Source organism: Ostrea edulis, chromosome 3 (assembly GCF_947568905.1).
Source record: "Ostrea edulis chromosome 3, xbOstEdul1.1, whole genome shotgun sequence".
Classification (NCBI taxonomy): domain Eukaryota; kingdom Metazoa; phylum Mollusca; class Bivalvia; order Ostreida; family Ostreidae; genus Ostrea; species Ostrea edulis.
Genome location: NC_079166.1, coordinates 39,863,489 through 39,883,082, shown reverse-complemented (window position 1 = coordinate 39,883,082; position 19,594 = coordinate 39,863,489). Strand labels below are relative to the sequence as shown.

The window sequence follows — 19,594 nt, the reverse complement described above, 5'->3', positions numbered from 1 at the left end:
AGATCCACTTTAACTTTAAGGATAACCATTGGATCCTCCTGTCCTTGTAAAATACACATCTGCAAATGGCATTAAAGTATCAAACAAAATGTCAAGTCTATCGGATAAGACATATAGGAGAAGCATTCACAAGCTATTTTAACATCCTCCACCCCTCTTAGATCCACTATAACTTTAAGGAAAATAATTGGATCCCCATATCCCGACAATATGTACATCTACAAATAGTAATAAAGCACTGTACAAAGTTTCAACTCTATCTGATAAGCCATAATATAGAAGTGTTCACAAGGTATTTCACATCTTTCCCCCCTCTCAGATCCACTATGACTTTTAGGAAAATAATTGGATCCTCCTGCCCCGACAATATGCACCTCTACAAATGGCAGTGAAGCATTGTACAAAGTTTCAAGTCTATCCGATAAGCCATGTAGGAGGAGAAGCGTTCACAAAATTTTGTGACAGACAGCTCAACGTACAGACTGATGGAAAGTACAAAAACAATGTCTCCCCTTGAAAGAGGGGAGACATAATTTCTTGATCAATTTAGGGGTGTGATTTTTCGGGGGGGGAATAAAGAATTTTAAAAATCGAATTGAAAATCAGACATTCACTTGTCTACAAATGTTTACGATGGCAACTCATGGGGGGTGGGTGGGGGGTGTTGTATTGTATTTGTGTGTGTGTGTTTATGTGCCACTCTCGGATGTACTCTTTGGGGGTTAAGTAAGTTTAAACCCCCAGTAGAATGCTTTTGACGTCTCTGTATCTTCTCTCTATTCCTCTTTTATTCATTTTTGGCCCCCTTGAGATGTCTGGTTATGTAAGCACGTATTGCATCATAACAGAAATTGCAATGACAGATTTGAAGGGACCCTCCCCTCTTTCACCACAAATTCACAAAATAATGTGAGTAAAACTCAAATAGTTTACCCAAAATGGCTGAATTTACAGGTACATACTCCTGCTGACTTATTTAATGTATTACTATAAATTCAGGGGGTTCAATTATTGTTAAATTTATTTTCAAAAAATTGTATAAATTTCTTGATGGTTATATTTGTATTTGAAATCGTAATTGTGAGTAGTCAGCTGGAAATCTGTCATTGGCCTCTCATTTACAAACACACCCTGAGGCTGCATGGGTTAAATTTTATTTGCCAATCAAAAGAGGTGGATATTTCCAGAATCTAGAAGTGTCAGTCTGACATCCTTACATATTGTAGATGTAAATCGTGTCAGAACATTTATCGATGAGTGTACTACATTGATATTGAACAAGTAACCTCTTATATTTTATTATAAATATGACTGTGTTAAAACATGGGGTCCAGAGTAAAGATCCTGAGGAAATTTATGCAATATACATGTATGATATATACTAATTTCAGTCACAAACATGTGAAGTCCTGCAAGGGGGGGGGGGTGTTAAAATAATCTAACTGTGTCTCAGAACAAACCCTACATCACTTTAACGATAAAACATTTTATTAGGGGGGGGGGGGAAATGTTCTCCTCTATTTACAACATTAATTTTCTATTATTTTTACATGCAAAGTTGTTTTTTTTTATGTGCATGAAGGAAACCTACACATTATGATATTTCATTAACGTTAACACATTTGTTGACATGATTGCTGTAAAATTATACAGCAATATCTTTGCGTCCATCTGCATGCACTGTTGATAATGAGGCTTCTCGAATATACATGTACTATCCAAAGGTCTTAAACTACTGTTACGCAAGCGCACTATGATCCTGATCAAGGAAAGATAACTCATGCTTTCGGATTGGCCTATACTTTCTTAAAGGCAATAGGGAACACACTCCTATCGCAAGTCGTTTAAAAAAGAGAAATCTCTTTACTTTGAGAAATATCTCTCTAACTTAGAGAGACCATCTAATGCAAAAAATGGCAGAAAGTTGGAGTAGGTTATTTGGACGGCATTAACCATGCAGTTGTCGCCAGGCTGATCCTAGCGAGATGTACATGCAATTACTTCAGAATCTTTATTCCCTTGATTTTTTAAGAACTGATCGAAAATTAAACTTACATTTTGATATACTTATATTACTATCCCCATATCCCTTGAGAAAAAGGGGAAATAAGCATATATTCAAAAATTAATAAATTGTCCATTGTAATTGAATGTATTTGTGAATATTGCAGGGACATCAAAAGTACCATTAGATGCACCAATATCACCACATCAAGTTCTATTTCAGCATTATCCATTTTCATTCACAAATTGAATATGTATTTAAAATTATTTGATTTTCAGTTATACACTAGCAAGCAGTTTCAATATCACAAACAATATTCAATTTTATATATTTAAAAAATGAAATGTAAAATACAATCACAATTACCTCCAGTAACATCCAAAGTCACTTGATTACTGGTGGTGGATCCCACACCATTACTCACAACAAGCTGATACTTTGCCTCATCAGTAGAGTCTGTATTACTGATCTTTAGTTTGGGATTGGGAGACGCCAGGCTACTCCCTGTATACTTTCCACCACTTGTATCTATATCTATTACAGTGCCAATATTGGGTACTTTTTGCCATTTCTGAGCAGTCCAGGGAAGATTAGAAGTGACTGTCCCATTGAATGTGACAGCATTATCGTACAATATAGAACTGGGTCCAGTAACTGACACAGTGGGAGGTGCTGTAACAAATCAAAGTTTTAAAAGTAAGCAACATAATTCATCATACAGTGTGTCACTTTGGAAAAATAAAACTACAATATGAACTGGGAAAGTATATTGTTCCATATCACAGTTAAATGCATGTTCTATCATGATTCCATTTTATACTCTCATTCCAATTTATCTCAGACTATAGAGCATTAATATCATTGTGTTAATAAAGTGGAACCCCGATTTTACTTTCCGTTTATTATGTTAGCTAGACTACAAATGTTGGAATTTTAAAGCTCAAAACTTAGTCTTCTTAACAAACCTGTATAAAATAGACCAGGCCTCAAGACCATTTTATAAAACTGAGAATAGACTTAAGTCAAAATTTTTATTACTTATATCTTAAGATTTATCTCGCACATGTTTTAATAAAAATGCACGTTTATAAAAAATTCCAAATGCCAACATATACTGAAAATTTTATTTGTTTGTGAAAATTATTTCAAAAGTTTGCTGGATTTGAAATTTAGACTTCAGAATATTCTCAATTTATGGTCAGGAGAATACCCTGTATTGAAGCAATGGCAGTGATAAGATGATGCTTATCTAGAAATTGTACTCTATAAATTTTTCTTAATTTTTCATATTTTGATAATTGAAGAAATAATATATTCAATAACATGTGTGATTACTATCATGTGATTACTTTCGCTATTAAAACTCCATTTATGGACAGCTTTGGTATCAAACATAATTTGGATGAAATTTATAGTACCAATGCAAACACAGCTTGGGTAACGGCTTGGACAGGGTAAGGTGACCAAAGGAGCAGGCACCAATAAGACAGATTATTTTATTAGTATATTAGATAATATCATTCAATTGACAAAACGTCTCGGTGTGGTATACATGTGTGGTTACATTTCTTAATCAATGGTACAAGTTAACATTACTTCTCATCATTTGGTACAACATAGCTAAGGCGTCACGAGACTTCCGTTTCCAACCAAAGTGAGTTATCAGACATTGATGTCACAGAAAATAAAACGCGGGAAAATATAGCATCCAGTATATAGTTTCCAGACTATTTCTCTCGGGCATATAGTTCAGAAATTATTTCACGGCTAGCATTATCCAGAAGAAATAGCAAATTTATTCACCTAACATTTATATAGCAAAAACATTCTGAGGTATAATAAATATACATGTACTTTACCCAGAGTCACAGCAGAAGTACTAATAGTGGATCCTACAGGGTTAGTAGCTGTACATCGGTAATCTCCCTTGTCTGTGGGAGCTATGGAGGCGATAGTCAATGAGGGTGTAGATACAGATCCCCCAGAGTATTTCCCGTTACTGCCTGCTATGTCTATTGTGGTATTGTCTTTTGTCCACTGTATGGCTGTGATAGCAGGTGATTCAGACGTAACACCAGCAGTACAACCAATAGTTACCGTGGTATCAGACTGGGTAGGACCGGTTACACTGACAATTGGAGCATCTGAAATAAAAGGATTACAATTAAATGACTCATTCAAAAAGAACCATGGTCTCATCATGCTTGAATCTATCCTACATACTGTATAGCATGTTTTTTCCCCAGGACTAAATTTTGGCGATTTGCTGACTCAATGGTATAATAATAATTTTAGCAGAATAAATTTTGGCAGACAAGGAAGAGTTATCTCTCTTGCGAATACTGAAGTCACAATTGGGTGCATATTTGGTTTAGAGTGAAATTTTAGTGGAAAGCTATCTAACTGCTAAGATAAGCCAAATCGATCACCCCGCGAAAAAAAACCAATATACGGTATATATGATCTAATATGAACCTTAAGGAATGTTTTGTTTTAAAATTTTACAAAATATGAATATTTGTGTCAATATTTCCATTTAAATTATTCAAAAATATTTAATGGAGTATCTTCTAAAGTCATCTAGTTGACTTGGGGCAATGGGCGAGTTTTACTTATGCCAAATTTGGCCTCTTTCTTATAACTTAAGGAGGAATATCACAGCGCCATTACAATGGCTGACTTTCTTTTCAAATATGAATATAAGAATATGAGGTTTTAATTTTTGTTCAAAACACTTTATTCTAAAACTGCATGAATAATGTAGATATGAAAGTTTTCAATTTCAAAATATACTATTGTACATATCCTTCACTTTCCATCCATATCAGATTTCTCTGCTGTGTAATACCTCCTTAAAAGCAATGATGACCACACACCTATGCCAAGTCATTTTACTCTTTATTCAAAAAAGAGAAATTTCTTTACTTAGAGAGATATCTCTTTAACTTAGAGAGACTTCGCTTTATATAGACAAATATCCCTTTACCATAAAAACATATCTCTTTATCAATGAAAAACAAACCTCTCAATTTAAGTTAAAAAGACATATCTTAAAGGATTTTCAGAAATTTATAAGGATATTTCTTTGACTTTGAGATATATCTCTGAAAGCCAAAGAAATTCTATGTTTTGTGATAATCTAATGCAAAAAACGGCAGGAAAGTTTGAGTATGTTGTTTGGACGACATTAACCAGTCGCTGCCAGGCTGATCCTAGCTAGATGTACATGTATGATAATTACTTCAGGGTCTTTATTCCCTTGATTTTTTAAGAAGTAATTGGAAATTAAACTTAAATTTTGTTACACTTATATCGCTATCCCATATCCCTTGACAAAAAGCGGAAATAAGCATATACTTAAAGATTAATAAATTGTCCATTGTAATTGAATGTATTTGTGAGTATTGCAGTGACATCAAATGTACCTTTAGATGCACTAATATCACCCACATCAAGTTCGACTTCAGCATTATCCATTTTCATGCACAAATTGAATATGTACATGTATGTAAAACTACTTGATTGTGAAATATGAATTATACACTTGCTTTATATATATATATATATATATATATATATATATATATATATATATATATATATATCCAATAATAAAAGTCAAGAAACACAAAACTCGAATAACATTTCACTGTTAGCGCTTTCGGCTTTAATGCCTCTTCAGACAGTTATAAAATTCAAAGTCAAAGAAATATCCTTATAACTGTCTGAAGAGGCATTAAAGCCGAAAGCGCTAACAGTGAAATGTTATTCGAGTTTTGTGTTTCTTGACTTTTATTATTGGATGTATTTACTGTATCAAATACCGAATTCTTTATTTACAAACTATATTTATATATATATATATATATACAGTAAAATATCTGTATCTCGAATATGGTTTATCTCGAATACCCCGCTTGAGTCGAAGTCAACCGCCGGTCCCGGCCATTTTCCCTATATAAATGATTAAGAGAACTTCGGATATTTCGAACATGGTAATCTTGAATACTCCGCTTATGTCGAAGTATTTTCAAGGTCCCATACCCTAAATTCACCTGGTTTATCTCGAAGTGCAGTCAATTTTTCGCTCTGCTTACCATACCTGGCGTCGTTAAGTCACACATTCACACCCGCGGCTACATCAATTATAATTAATGACCGCTAATCCACGCTTGCTTCTTCCGAGAAGACCCAGGTCGCAATAAATGGTTCAACAGCTTGGGTGATTATATAGTGAAGCCTTTCAAAATTACGGCTAAAGTTCCCCGCCAATTATGAACTAACACACCCGATTCCAGGGATGGTTTTTTGAATGACACACGTTCTATCATTATCATGTGGGTTAGATAAACGCACAAAATCGTCGAAGTACGCTTGAAGATAATGCTCTTAATAACGATAATGCATTTAATAATACATGTACATGCTTCATCATTAAAACTAGTACAGAGAAAACATGAAAATTTCTTTAATAAACATTTAAAAGTTTGGTTTTTTTATCCGTCTTTTTTGTTTCTTACGTGATAGGTTCTTTCATTACAACGCAATAACTACATCCCAGTCGAGCCTGGACATCAGTAAACTTAAAGTAAGCATACAGACACGATCATCTTAATTTGAAACACATTGTGAATTCAATTGGATGTTCATATATATTTAAAAAACGAAATGTTTGTCTTTGAAATTCTACAATATTAATTTATCAACTTGTATTAAACTATAAGAAATGGCAACGGAGTTTTTGTTTATAATGCAAATCCCATACTATGCATCAAATATCCCCCTTCGAAAAAAAATATCCAAGATTGATTTTGGATATCTCAAACCCCCGGATATCTCGAAGTTTTTTCGGGGTCCCTCGGACTTTGAGATAGAGATATTTTACTGTATATATATATATATATATATCAAGAATAAAATGTAAAATACAATTACCTCCAGTAACATCCAAAGTCACTTGATTACTGGTGGTGGATCCCACACCATTACTCACAACAAGCTGGTACTTTGTCTCGTCACCAAAGTCTGTTTTGATGATCAGTAGTTTGGGATTGGGAGACGCCAGGCTACTCCCTGTATACTTCCCACCACTTATATCTATATCTAGTACAGTGCCAATATTGAGTACTTTTTGCCATTTCTGAGCAATCCAGGGAAGATTAGAAGTGACTGTCCCATTGAATGTGACAGCATTACCGTACAATACAGAACTGGGTCCAGTAACTGACACAGTGGGAGGTGCTGTAACAAATCAAAGTTTTAAAAGTAAGCAACATAATTCATCATACAGTGTGTCACTTTGGAAAAATAAAACTACAATATGAACTGGGAAAGTATATTGTTCCATATCACAGTTAAATGCATGTTCTATCATGATTCCATTTTATACACCCATTCCAATTTATCTCAGACTATAGAGCATTAATTTCATTGTGTTAATAAAGTGGAACCCCGTTTTTACTTTCCGTTTATTATGTTAGACTACAAATGTTGGAATTTTAAAGCTCAAAACTTAGTCTTCTTAACAAACCTGTATAAAATAGACCAGGCCTCAAGACCATTTTATAAAACTGAGAATAGACTTAAGTCAAAATTTTTATTACTTATATCTTAAGATTTATCTCGCCATGTTTTAATAAAAATGCACGGTTATAAAAAATTCCAAATGCCAACATATACTGAAAATTTTATTTGTTTGTGAAAATTATTTAATCAAAAGTTTGCTGGATTTGAAATTTAGACTTCAGAATATTCTCAATTTATGGTCAGGAGAATACCCTGTATTGAAGCAATGGCAGTGATAAGATGATGCTTATCTAGAAATTATCTCTATAAAATTTTCTTAATTTTTCATATTTTGATAATTGAAGAAATAATACATTCATTAACATGTGTGATTACCATCATGTGATTACTTTCGCTATTAAAACTCCAATTGTGTCACTTTGGAAAAATAAAACTACAACATGAAATGGGAAAGTATATTGTTCCATATCACAGTTAAATATATGTGCAATCAATTCCATTTTGTACATACTGTTCCTGTATATCTCAGACTACAGCACTATATCATTGTGTTGATATAATCAATTTATAAGCCAAAATGAAAGTAATTAATATAAAATAATATCAGGTGAAAAATGTGTACAAATTACAATATGCATGTAGGTCATGATATTCAGTATATGGTCATTATACCTCGTTGATTGTTCAAATACGAACATAAGCTCTGTCTAACAGTTCATTTTGTCATTCTAACAAAACCAACAGGGTGATAGTCAACATTTAAGTCTTTAAAACATGCATACATTATGACATCATAGATTTAATTTTCACAATTATAATAAAAACACAATTTATCATCACTGATAATATAGACACATATTTCGCTATTGACAATATCACAGATGAATACTTTATATCTAACATTGATATCATAGACCATTAACATTGATATTGTAAAAATATTTTACCCAGAGATATAATTAAACTTTACCCAGAGTCACAGCAGAAGTACTAGTGGTAGATCCTACAGGGTTAGTAGCTTTACACCGGTAATCTCCCCTGTCTGTGGGAGCTATGGAGGTGATAGTCAGTGGAGGTGTAGATACAGTTCCTCCGGAGTATTTCCCGTTACTGCCTGCTATGTCTATTGTGACACTGTTTTTTGTCCACTGTATGGCTGTGATAGCAGGTGAATCAGACGTAACAGTAGCAGTACAAGTAATAGTTACCGTGGTACCAGACTGGGTAGGACCAGATACACCGACAGCTGGAGCATCTGAAATAAAAGGATTACCATTAAATGACTCGTTCCTCAAGAATCATGGTCTCATTGTGCTTGAATTTATTATAAAAAATTGGTCTAAAATAGGTCAAATGCCAATGCTAAGCTTTAACTTTTATGGTGTAAAACGTCATATAGAAATCATCTAACTAACAGAACACACCGAGACATTACTCAGGGTTTGACATTTACTTTTTTTAGCACTAGACCAGTCAGGCTACTTCAAATGATTTTTGCTAGACCTGACCTTACATCCACCAGCCCCGACCAACTTTCCAGAAACTGATAGTTTTTCCATATTTAAATGTACTTAATTCAAATGACAAACATTTAAAGTTTGCATGAACTAAAACGTACTTGATTGTCTCAAAAAAGAGCTTTAGTCTCATCATTCAATTTAATGCTTTCATTTTCAAACACATTTTCTGTTTCTTTAAATTCTACCCGGCATGGAAATTCTCTAGTCCATATAAAATAAAATGACCTCAACCGTTTTTTTAATCCCTATTTCATAAGCCCTGCTTTGCTTCTTCCCAACCTTTTACTTTTTTCTCTTGGGACATCTTTCCTTGAGGACGAGAAGTTGTATTTGAATATAGACATTCCTGTACATGTCAATGTGTAGTAAATCTTTACATTTAAACAGTAAACTGTCATGGTACTCACTGGTAGAAAAAGCTTTAGAATATATTAAAATTGGATATCCGTTAAGAGATTTTAGTCAGTATAGATTTAAGAAAATTGTAAAGAAATTACTTTGTGATAAATACACTGAAACCTAGCTGGTACAATAATCGAAATAAATTAATTGATGGAAAACTGTGCACTTATTTTAAGCTCAAGGAGCACTTTAGTTTTGAGAACTATCTTAATAAAATTAAAACTTTTGATATTAGGCGATCTATTTGTAAGTTACGGATATCAGCTCATAAATTAATGATTGAAGTTGGTAGATATTCTGGTATTACTAGGAATGAACGAATACGTAACAAATGCAACTCCGGTTTACTAGGTGATGAGATCCATTTTTTGATTAAATGTGAAAAGTTTGCTGATGAAAGAAAATCTTTTTGTGGTGCTATAGAAAAAACAGTTAAAATTTTTACCAAACTCAATGATGAACAAAAATTCATTTACATACTATGTTCTGAAGAGCCATCCATTCCAAATATAACTGGAAAATTTATTTTGAACAATATATGACACTCTGTATTTGTATATAACTATGTGTTATGTAATCACTTCTTTCTTTACTTGTATATGTATATGTACATTATTTGTATGTATTTTCATGCTGCCCCTTGAGGGTCCTTGATTGGAAATAAATATAGTTATAGTTATAGTTGTCCACACCGAAAAATGGCTGTTTACGACGCAATTTATTAATTTGATAAATACTTTCTTATATTTGATTCAAATAAACTGGGTTTTTTAAACAAAATGAAAATAAATTCATCTAAAACATAACTTTGCAAGCATTAACATTGAGTAGATGTCGTAAAACATCACTTCCAACCGCGACTTATTTATTAGAACTAAAAATAGAGATTGTGTCATCATGCAGTTCAAAATTGTTCGCAAAGTCTATCGTTATTCTTTTTTAGTTAAGAATAAAATATGTTATGGTTTAAAGTAAAGTTTCTTGTTTATTTTTTAACACGACCAGTTGGACTAGTAAATCGACATTTTACCCGACCGGACCTATCATTTAGTAGACTCAGTCGGTCGGATGTGCCTTAGTGTCAAACCCTGCATTACTGTAGACATCCCACAAGGAATAAAGAATAATTTAAGACTTGGGCAAACAAGGACCCCTGGACATACCAGAGGTGGGATCAGGTGCCTAGGAGGAGTATCTATTCATCGTTCATTTATAGATAACATATTTCGCCAGTATCGTGACCGTCACTATTTTATTTATTACGAGTTATGTTAATTAACACATTACAAAAACACAAAGGTGCAAATAAAATGGCTCAATGTAATTATGAATGATTACTGAGTCATTATCAAAATCGTCAGACATTTAACCTTCTGAAAAATGACAATTTTTAAGTTTCTGAAATCTTATTTTTTATGTTGGATGAAATAAAACACATAATAATGAACCTAAGAAGATACAACTCCAATCAAGAAACAGCATAATTTTGGAATATGATGATATATAAAAGACACCACTCATCATAATATGTCCTTCCTGTTACAAATTTTAAAATGCCAATAAAAAATCAAAATCATTATGGAAACTTTTGCAAACTGCATTGACATGATGGTGGAAAGGTCTTCCATAAAAATAAATTAAAAAACACTTCTCACAACAACCAATGACAACAATTTATACCTATGAACATTGCAAAATGTGACAATTTCTAAGCAGCAAGATAATCTGTACATTATTAAAATGATTAACTTATTAAATTATTGCAAAACAGTTTTGAAAAACTCTTTATAGTATATATTAACAACTTGAAAATATTTCAAAGGACTTTGGTGCACAAAATGATATTAAATGAAAGAAATTTTAGTGATTATGTTACCTGTAACAGGAGAGACCTGCTTATAACAGGAAAGACAGTCATCATAATCAGTGAGTTTTCATAAATCTATAATCTATCAATAAATTTTCTTGTCTATATCTATTACAGATGTATCATGGAAAAAATGAATAATTAAATACAGAAATGTTTGAATTAAAATTATGAGACAGAAGCTCAACTTTTTTCTATAATAAAGAAATATAACAGGAGGGAAGAAAATTGTAACAGTAGAGACATTTTTGGTACTAAGAAAGGAAAATTTACACTTGTTAGAATTATTTTCATTTAAACATAAGAATCCACACTTTTCAAAATAGTTTTGTTGATAATTCTGCACCATTTGTATTTTCAAACTACGAAGAAAATTAAAGAAATCGAAGATTTTCTTTTTTGTTCTGACACCCGAGATGTATACCACACCATGAATTAGTTTTTCACAATATTTGCAATTCACTGTCAACTGTACAGTACAGTCATTTGGCTGATGTTCTTTCATACAACTGGAAGGGGGATTTAGATATTGTTTGTATATAATTATTTTGTAGCAGACTGAGGAAATTTTTGGCCTGATTTGCCCTATGAACATTAAGCAGGGTAAAGGCCTGAACCTTGTTTCTACCAGTACATCAGACTTCTTTATGAATTAATACTTTTTGGTAAACAGACTACAATATATAAATGCTTGAAACATTCTAATGTCTTGAGTAAAAGAATTTGATGAGTGGTGACCCAAATTTACACAGAGTAATGCTTTCTTTGTTTACAGCCAATTACAGGTGTTAACGACAACACACTGCATTAACTTACAAATGGTATATAGATGGTGTGTGTACCATATAATATTTAAGCTAGTTCTGTAAGATTGTAGATACACGACATTGTTTATACTAAATTTGGTATACATAATATGTGATTTTTAAAAGATATCATGATAGAAAATTAATCCACACAAAATCGCATTCACTACTAAAACAATGGAATTTTTTCTTAATGAAATTAAATATGTCTCCAATAAGTCCTTTTTTTATATTATATTTTCTTCATCATTCCCATCAAATGGGACGATCTATCCTTTATTAGTCGAGATCTTATTCCCATGTCCAATGTTTACCCAATGGTTCTGTAAAGGAAGGCAGACAAAAACAAACGCAGCAAGAACTTTATCCAGAAAGTTTATCATTGGCATTCAGTTCAAATAAGCTAAAAATAAATCACCCCCTACCTCCTGTAACACCCAGTACCACTTGGTTGCTTGTTTTATGGTCCACTGAATTCAACACCATCACTTGATAGGTGCCCCCCTCAGCAAATGTTACACTTTTGATTGTAAGAGTTATTGATCCTGCTGGCAGAGTACCCGTCTGTACAACATTTGTACTATTAATAGTAATGTTTGTTGTAGCACCACCAGACACTCTCTGCCAGATGATGTTGGTCGCCTCTGGATCTGATGTGACACTGGCTGTGAATACTGCATCTTGTCCAAACACAATGCTTGAGGGTCCAGCGAGATTCACAGTAAGTACATCTATAATAACAATCAAAATATTACGTGAATGATAAATCCTCAGTCATATTAAATGATACTGAACAGGAGTACATACACATACTCCATGATGGAAAGTTTTACAATAGTGACATATTCTAATTTCCTTTTTTCAGAATTTCAATTTTCCCTTTTTGCCATTAAAGAAAGAATACTGTAAGAAGGAACATTAAAATTTGTGTCATTAATATCTTTATAAAAATTTAAAATAGTAGTCCATAAATCTAACTATAGTTAATATGACATTACTAGGCAAACATTGGTTTCCCTCCACTCGATATCCCTCCGTTGTGTCACATCCACATTGTCCGCTGTCACATGTTGCCCCGTTGTATCCACAGTTACCCACCATAGTACAACTGTCTCCTAGAGCAGCTTCAGTTGTAGGTATGATCGACAGCAGAGTAATAATCTACAGAAAGAGACACAGGCTAATTTCATTTTTTTCTAACAACATGAGGGTTACTTATAAAACGTCAATCAGTTACGTTCTCAACATTTACAGTATGTGGAATCACTGATCACCTTGGAGCTGTAAATTACAGTCTATGCGAAAGACATCGGACCATCAGACCTGACCGATATGCAGTGCTTCAGGTCTGATGCGTCATTTTTTACACCGGACCGGAATGTCTGATGTCTAAGCATCCTGTTTTGAGCTTTACTATTTTGACACAGTTGATTGATTGAATATTGTTTAATGTCCCTCTTGAGCATATTTCACTCATATGGAGACGTCACCAATCCTGGTGAAGGGCTGCAAAATTTAGACCTATGCTCGCCGCTTACGGCCTTTGAGCAGGGAGGGATCTTTATCATGACACGGGACCTCGGTTTTTGAGGTCTCATCCGAAGGACCACCTAAAGTATTATGCGGGTGTGATCCCCGGTAAACAGAAAAGCTGTTAGGCCTACTCAAGAGAAGAATTAGGACTATGCGTTGAAACGACCTGCGAGAAGATTCAATACGTACAGATTGGAAAAATGGCCGACCATGGCATTTTCACGTGTTTCACGTTTTTACATTAGGTTTTTCGGACTGACAAAATTTGGTTCGGTCCTGTGTGTTCATTGATTACACAGGACCAAACGTCCTGTGTGGTCCAGAAAACTTTCGCATAAACTGAATTTAGGATTGCTATGATTCCTCACCTTAGTTTGGCTCCATGTGGACTTTATTGTTTTGTAATTTTAAGGTTTCAAGAATCAAAACTATTATTAATACTTGACCTTTGTTTTGGAGAGGATATTAGCATTGTCTGTTGCAAAATTATCTTTCTCATCTGAATATTAAATGTTGTTTTTCAGTAAAAGGAGGAGTTTTAGAAAAATTATTTAACTCAGTTGGATACTGAAATCCATTTAGGACCTACATGTATCAAAATATTTTTGAAATAACGAATTCCAAAGTTCATTGTAACAAATTCAATTTTTTACTCATGTTACTTCAAATTTATTGGAACTGATTTCTGTTATTAAGAATTTGTTGAATTTGTTAAAGAAATTCAAAATTTAAATTTTAACAAACCGAATTCTAAAACAATTTTAGAAATGGTTGTTAAATTGTCAAATTCAGGTTAACAGTTTATAAAATATGTGGTATCAAATTAGCATATAATTAATTAAAATGAATTGCAGAAATTATTATAGATTAAACAGTTTGAAGTTATAGATCTTTGAATTTGTTAACTCAGATATTAATTCTTTAAACCGAATTAATACGTCTGTTAAAACAAGTACTTAATAAAAACAATTCTCACTTCTTCCAAAACTGTCTACATGAGAACAATAATCCAAAATTTATATTATTAATACTTCATAATGTTATTCTTACAAACTTGAGATGAATTCATCATTTCTTAAAGACATCCTAGTGATATTATCAGGCTTTTACAAACATTAAGAGAAGGAAATAATAAAAAAAAAGGGAAGGTTATATTATTATGAATTTATGAAAATCTTCCTCAATTCATTTCAGCAATTGTTCTTATGTATAAACAAAATTTCTTATCTTAAAAGAAATACAATGAAAGTTGGGGCCCAATCTCGAATTAGGAACTGAAGGAAAAAATCAAGAAATATGAATTTTGATTCTTTCTGATATTGGTGTTGAATGAGTCAGAACAACAGAAATTGACATCGAAGCATTTTGTTCACATCTAAGCCAAATTTGTTCCATTCTCTACTCAATTTCAAAGACAATAACATTCTGAAATCCTTCCATTCTCTGTGGGAATTATTCCATTCTAATTAATTTTTCAGTGCTGATGATCCACTGTATTTCAGCATTCCATTTTTAATCTGTAGTGCTTCATTCCAAATTGTTCAGTATCTGAGTGGCATTATATCACAGTCATTGTTATATAGGAGTTCTTCACTACCATTCAAATTGGTACTTGTCAAATACTGTACATTTAGGTTATTAATTAACAATCCCTAGACAAGATAATTAAAAAGTGTCTCAACATGCCCATAAGAAGCAATGCAATTTCAAGAGTGAAAGGGGGGGGGGGGGTGGCCAAATATACTAATAGTATCCAAAAATGGGGAAGGAAGGGGGGTGGGGGTGCGGTTCCTACAGGTATCTGATCAATAAATAGATACGAAAAGAAAACAAATACTCTATCTATATATATGAATAGAATCTACTGTATTGATATATATAGATAAAGAATTCCTTTTCGTTTTTTTTTTCTTTTTTGCATCTCTCCATTGATAAATATTCAGATACCTGTGCTGTATAACCATATACAGGTTTGGCCCCTGCATCAACAAGCTTATTTCTTTTCTTTATTTTTTTTTATCATGAACTGATGAGAATTGGTAGCAACCATTATCAAAATAAGACAAAATTATATACATTTAAAAGCGAATATACCATTGCTCAATGTCTTACCAAAACTCCCCACACTGTCCCTGAAGATAACATGGGTAATGTCATGTTTACTTCTAGTTCTTTCGATTCTCAGATGCCGCGCCCTTCCAAGGTTCTTCAAAATTGTCAGAGATTTTCAGGTGGGTGCCATTTTGGTTAAATTTACTTCCTATTCTCTTCGTATAGTGAGATCCCTCAACCAGGAAGTTCTGAATGTAATACTATTTACAACTTCTTTAAACTTTTTTCGGCATACCTGTTTGGCTTGACCTTTGACATCAAATTAGAATCTCGAACCCGATCTTATTTTAGTTCAATGAGGTGTGGCACTTTTATCAGTGGCGGATTTAAGGGGGCGCAGTAACATCCATTACTAAAACACTTTGATTGATATTTCCATATGCAAAATGAAACTATTTTAGAATGTGAACTGGAAATCAAAATTTCTTTTCAAACTTTGTGGAGTAAATCCACTTTTGTCGCAATATTAGACATATCTTTTTCAGATTTTGTCTAGTTTTGATGCACTCTTCACGTCTGTTGTCCAAAGTGCGTTGGGGTGACTCTATGTTTAACACATCTTGTGTTGGAATTTGGTTAATGTTTTCAAATCGGGTTGTTACAATGTATCGATCAATTCAAAATAGAAGGAAAATACTTACTTTGAAAAATAAAAATATGTTCAAAGTGCGTTGGAATTTGGTCTTAACTCGATGAACTTTGTCTTAAGGCTAAGCTGAGCTTTGTATGATTGGGGCCGGGGTTAAATATATTTAATGCATGTGATGAATACTTCTTTTTGCACTAGATACTCGTACGGTGGTACATGTACGACGAAGATTTGTAAGGAATTTTTAAATGCATGGTCCGCGTTGCCCTACATTGGGATCTTAACCCCTGCCCCAGGGATAATGAAATTGATAATTTTTGGCAGAAGTCCTTAAAGTTACCCAATAGACCATTAGTACTAACATTTTTAAAATCTCCATGTGATAAATGAATTTTTCAAATGTGTCATTCTGAAAATGCGTAAGCCATATAGCCCCGTGTCGTGAGAACTAAACCCCTAACCCACGTGTCTGTTATAAATTTTACATTGATAGACATGGTATTATACATGTAACTATGCAGCCCAGTTTTCCGTTGATTAGAAAATATTTGCTGAAATATGCGGTAAACATTCAGCAGCCGCTGCAGTGCATTGTTGTTCTGTGTCATTTGAAGCTTCGACAGAAATTTTAAGAAATTAATCATTTGACAATATCATCTATTTCGTGGCTTTTTTTTTTTTTTTTTTTTTTTTTTTTTTTTTTTTTTGATGGAGTTCCACCAAATTTATTTCCAACAGGCAGTGGGTTGCTTACGATTGGAAAAACAGAAGTGCATGCACGTGAACTGGGGCTCTTAACAAAAAGGGTACATGTATGTTCATACATGTATATTGTACAATCGTAAATCTAAGACCGTGCTCCTAGGGGAAAGAAGTATTCCATTCTAGTAATTCATTTTCTCAAATTTTACATTGGAGTGAAGATATGATATAATAAATAATCAGTAAGCAGCAATTAAAGTGATGAGGAGTTTGAATTGGTGTTGGTGCTGGTAGTAGTTTTGGTGGATTTAGTATTACAGTGGTGTTGGTAGTGGAGGTGTTAGTGGTTATGTTGGTAGTGGTGTTGGTAGTGGTGATAGTGGTTCTAGTAGTGGTGATAGTGGTGGTGTTGGTAGTGCTGGTGGTTATGTTGGTAGTGGTAAAGTAATCTGATTAAAATCAGATGCTTTGATCCGCTCACGTAGATCGCTACACCAAGGGCGACTTCGGTTCATATCCGAGTACGAACTTGGGTTACCCGAGGGTCGAGGCCATCTGGTACCGCTTACAGGGTGACGACCACGAGTTATCTCATCTTATGTAGGTACGAGTTATCCCTCGTGCCAATTTATAATTCACAATGATTCGTACGAATAATCGTCGTGTGTCAATTCTTTTATACTTATTTCTTGATAGACCAATATTAGGTAAAATAGGTCCTGTTGGAGCTCCATTGTGGTTGGCAAACACATGTATATTTATTATCAATTACGTAGGAAACATGAATACTTTCAATCATATTCAAATCACTCGGTTCTAAAAATGAGAAGCACAACACTGTTGATTATTTAAAACTCAGATTTTCGACACAACCCGCGTCTAAATCAAGAGACATATATTACATAAGCAAGTATCAAAAAACCCTGACAAATATTAATAATCTACATTGTTAACAAGAATGATACACTGTTGCAGTGAATTGAGAAAAATGGTAATTCTATGCATAAACATATAATTTTTTTAATGCATATTAGGTACCGTGTGTTATAATGGATGTATTAGCATCACACCCTCCCCAAAGTATTAGACTGATATTTCTAAATCATTGATGTACAAATTTCGGGCAGAATATTTTAAAATCTTGATACACCATTAGAACGTCGTAGTATTCATAATTTCACGGAATGTTGTGACAGCACATTGATATGAAATACGCTTAATTACAATTAACAATGTGTACACTTTAAATCAACTTGAAATGTTATTTTCCATAGAGGATATCAAGACTTTTACATATTTGTTGTTTGAAAACTGATATCCCTGTTCTTCAAACAAAGACCACAGAATTTGGACAAATGCAGTTGTCTTGATTGTCTAGCCTCTACATATCATATGGGCGGTAAAATTTCAGGGCGGCGACTTTGATTTCAGAAATGCAATGGTGATTATTTCAAATTTGTAGGAAATTGTGAAATATTTATTAGAACATCATAACTGTCATTAAGAACGGGGTAGTGTCATTTCGTAAATGAAATGAATACATGTAAAATGATATTTTTTGTAAAAGACAACCCGAGGTTTAAGAACAAGTCCTCATTAAGTAAGACGATTTTCTATGCACAAGAATCTGCGTCACGTAGATCTTTATACACAAGAAAATAGCAGCAAAATATAATGACGTTTTTCCAACTTTCCCAGAAGTAAAAGATGGAAGTCACAAACATTGTATAATCACCAGTTTATGACCATAAATGTCAATATTCAGTGGCGTAGCTTCCATTGAGGCAACCGAGGCAGCTGCCTCGGTAAAAAAAAAACAAACCCCCCAAAAAAAACCTTTTACGTTGGTAAAATGTCGATAGCTTCTGGGGGGCACAGCCCCCCAGACCCCCTGCCTCGGTAATATTATAAACCAAGCTACGCCTATGATACTGACTATCTAAAAGCAATCGATTTTGTTTTTAAATCTTGCGCACTTTCAGACATGCAGTACCGATACATATTATATACTCCACTTTTCAATTAATTCCTGATGTCTTCTGTACTTCATTGTCTATAATAACAGTAGTGTTATTTATTCGTACTAGTTATTTTAATTGAAACTAAAACTGTACAGAACTTCTATTTTATCAATGTATTGAACTTTCTAATTTTCAGTTAACTGATGATAGTAGTTTATAACGTTTAATTTGTCAGATGCGCAAGATATGCTATGGTCTATGTTGTAACACACTATGGGTACCAACTTAAAGCACCTTCCCTCTAACAGGTACCAGATTATAAAGCACTCTCTAACTGGTACCAGATTATAAAGCACTCTCCCTCTAACACGTACCAACTAATAAACACTCTCCCTGTAACAGCTACCAACTTATAAAGCACTCTTCCTCTAACAGGTACCAGATTATAAAGCACCCTCCCTCTAACAGGTACCAACTAATAAAGCACTCTCCCTCTAACAGGTACCAACTTAGAAGGCAACCTCCCTCTAACAGGTACCAACTAATAAAGCACTCTTCCTCTAACAGGTAC

At 33.5% G+C, this 19,594-nt stretch overlaps 2 protein-coding genes across 9 annotated transcripts in view; one reads left to right on the top strand and one right to left on the bottom strand.

The window, feature by feature from the left end:
• The window catches only part of LOC130053429 (hemicentin-2-like), a 113,950-nt gene extending 97,849 nt beyond the window's left edge, over window positions 1-16,101 (bottom strand). For 3 of the 8 annotated variants that reach the window (XR_008802016.1, XR_008802017.1, XM_056160696.1), the window contains exons 1-7: window positions 15,772-16,101; window positions 13,125-13,287; window positions 12,552-12,857; window positions 8,502-8,786; window positions 6,941-7,246; window positions 3,865-4,149; window positions 2,372-2,677 (exon numbers count right to left, since the gene is read on the bottom strand). Coding sequence is in view for 3 of the 8 variants with exons in the window: in XM_056160696.1 (XP_056016671.1) it covers window positions 2,372-2,677; window positions 3,865-4,149; window positions 6,941-7,246; window positions 8,502-8,786; window positions 12,552-12,857; window positions 13,125-13,287; window positions 15,772-15,816 (1,696 nt within the window). In the remaining 5 variants the exon portion in view is untranslated. The remainder of the gene's footprint in view (window positions 1-2,371; window positions 2,678-3,864; window positions 4,150-6,940; window positions 7,247-8,501; window positions 8,787-12,551; window positions 12,858-13,124; window positions 13,288-15,771) is intronic. The other 5 variants (XR_008802014.1, XR_008802015.1, XR_008802013.1 and 2 more) reach the window with 4 other exon arrangements.
• The window catches only part of LOC125673175 (uncharacterized), a 333,899-nt gene that overhangs the window by 114,862 nt on the left and 199,443 nt on the right, over window positions 1-19,594 (top strand). The gene's annotated exons all lie outside the window — the stretch shown is intronic.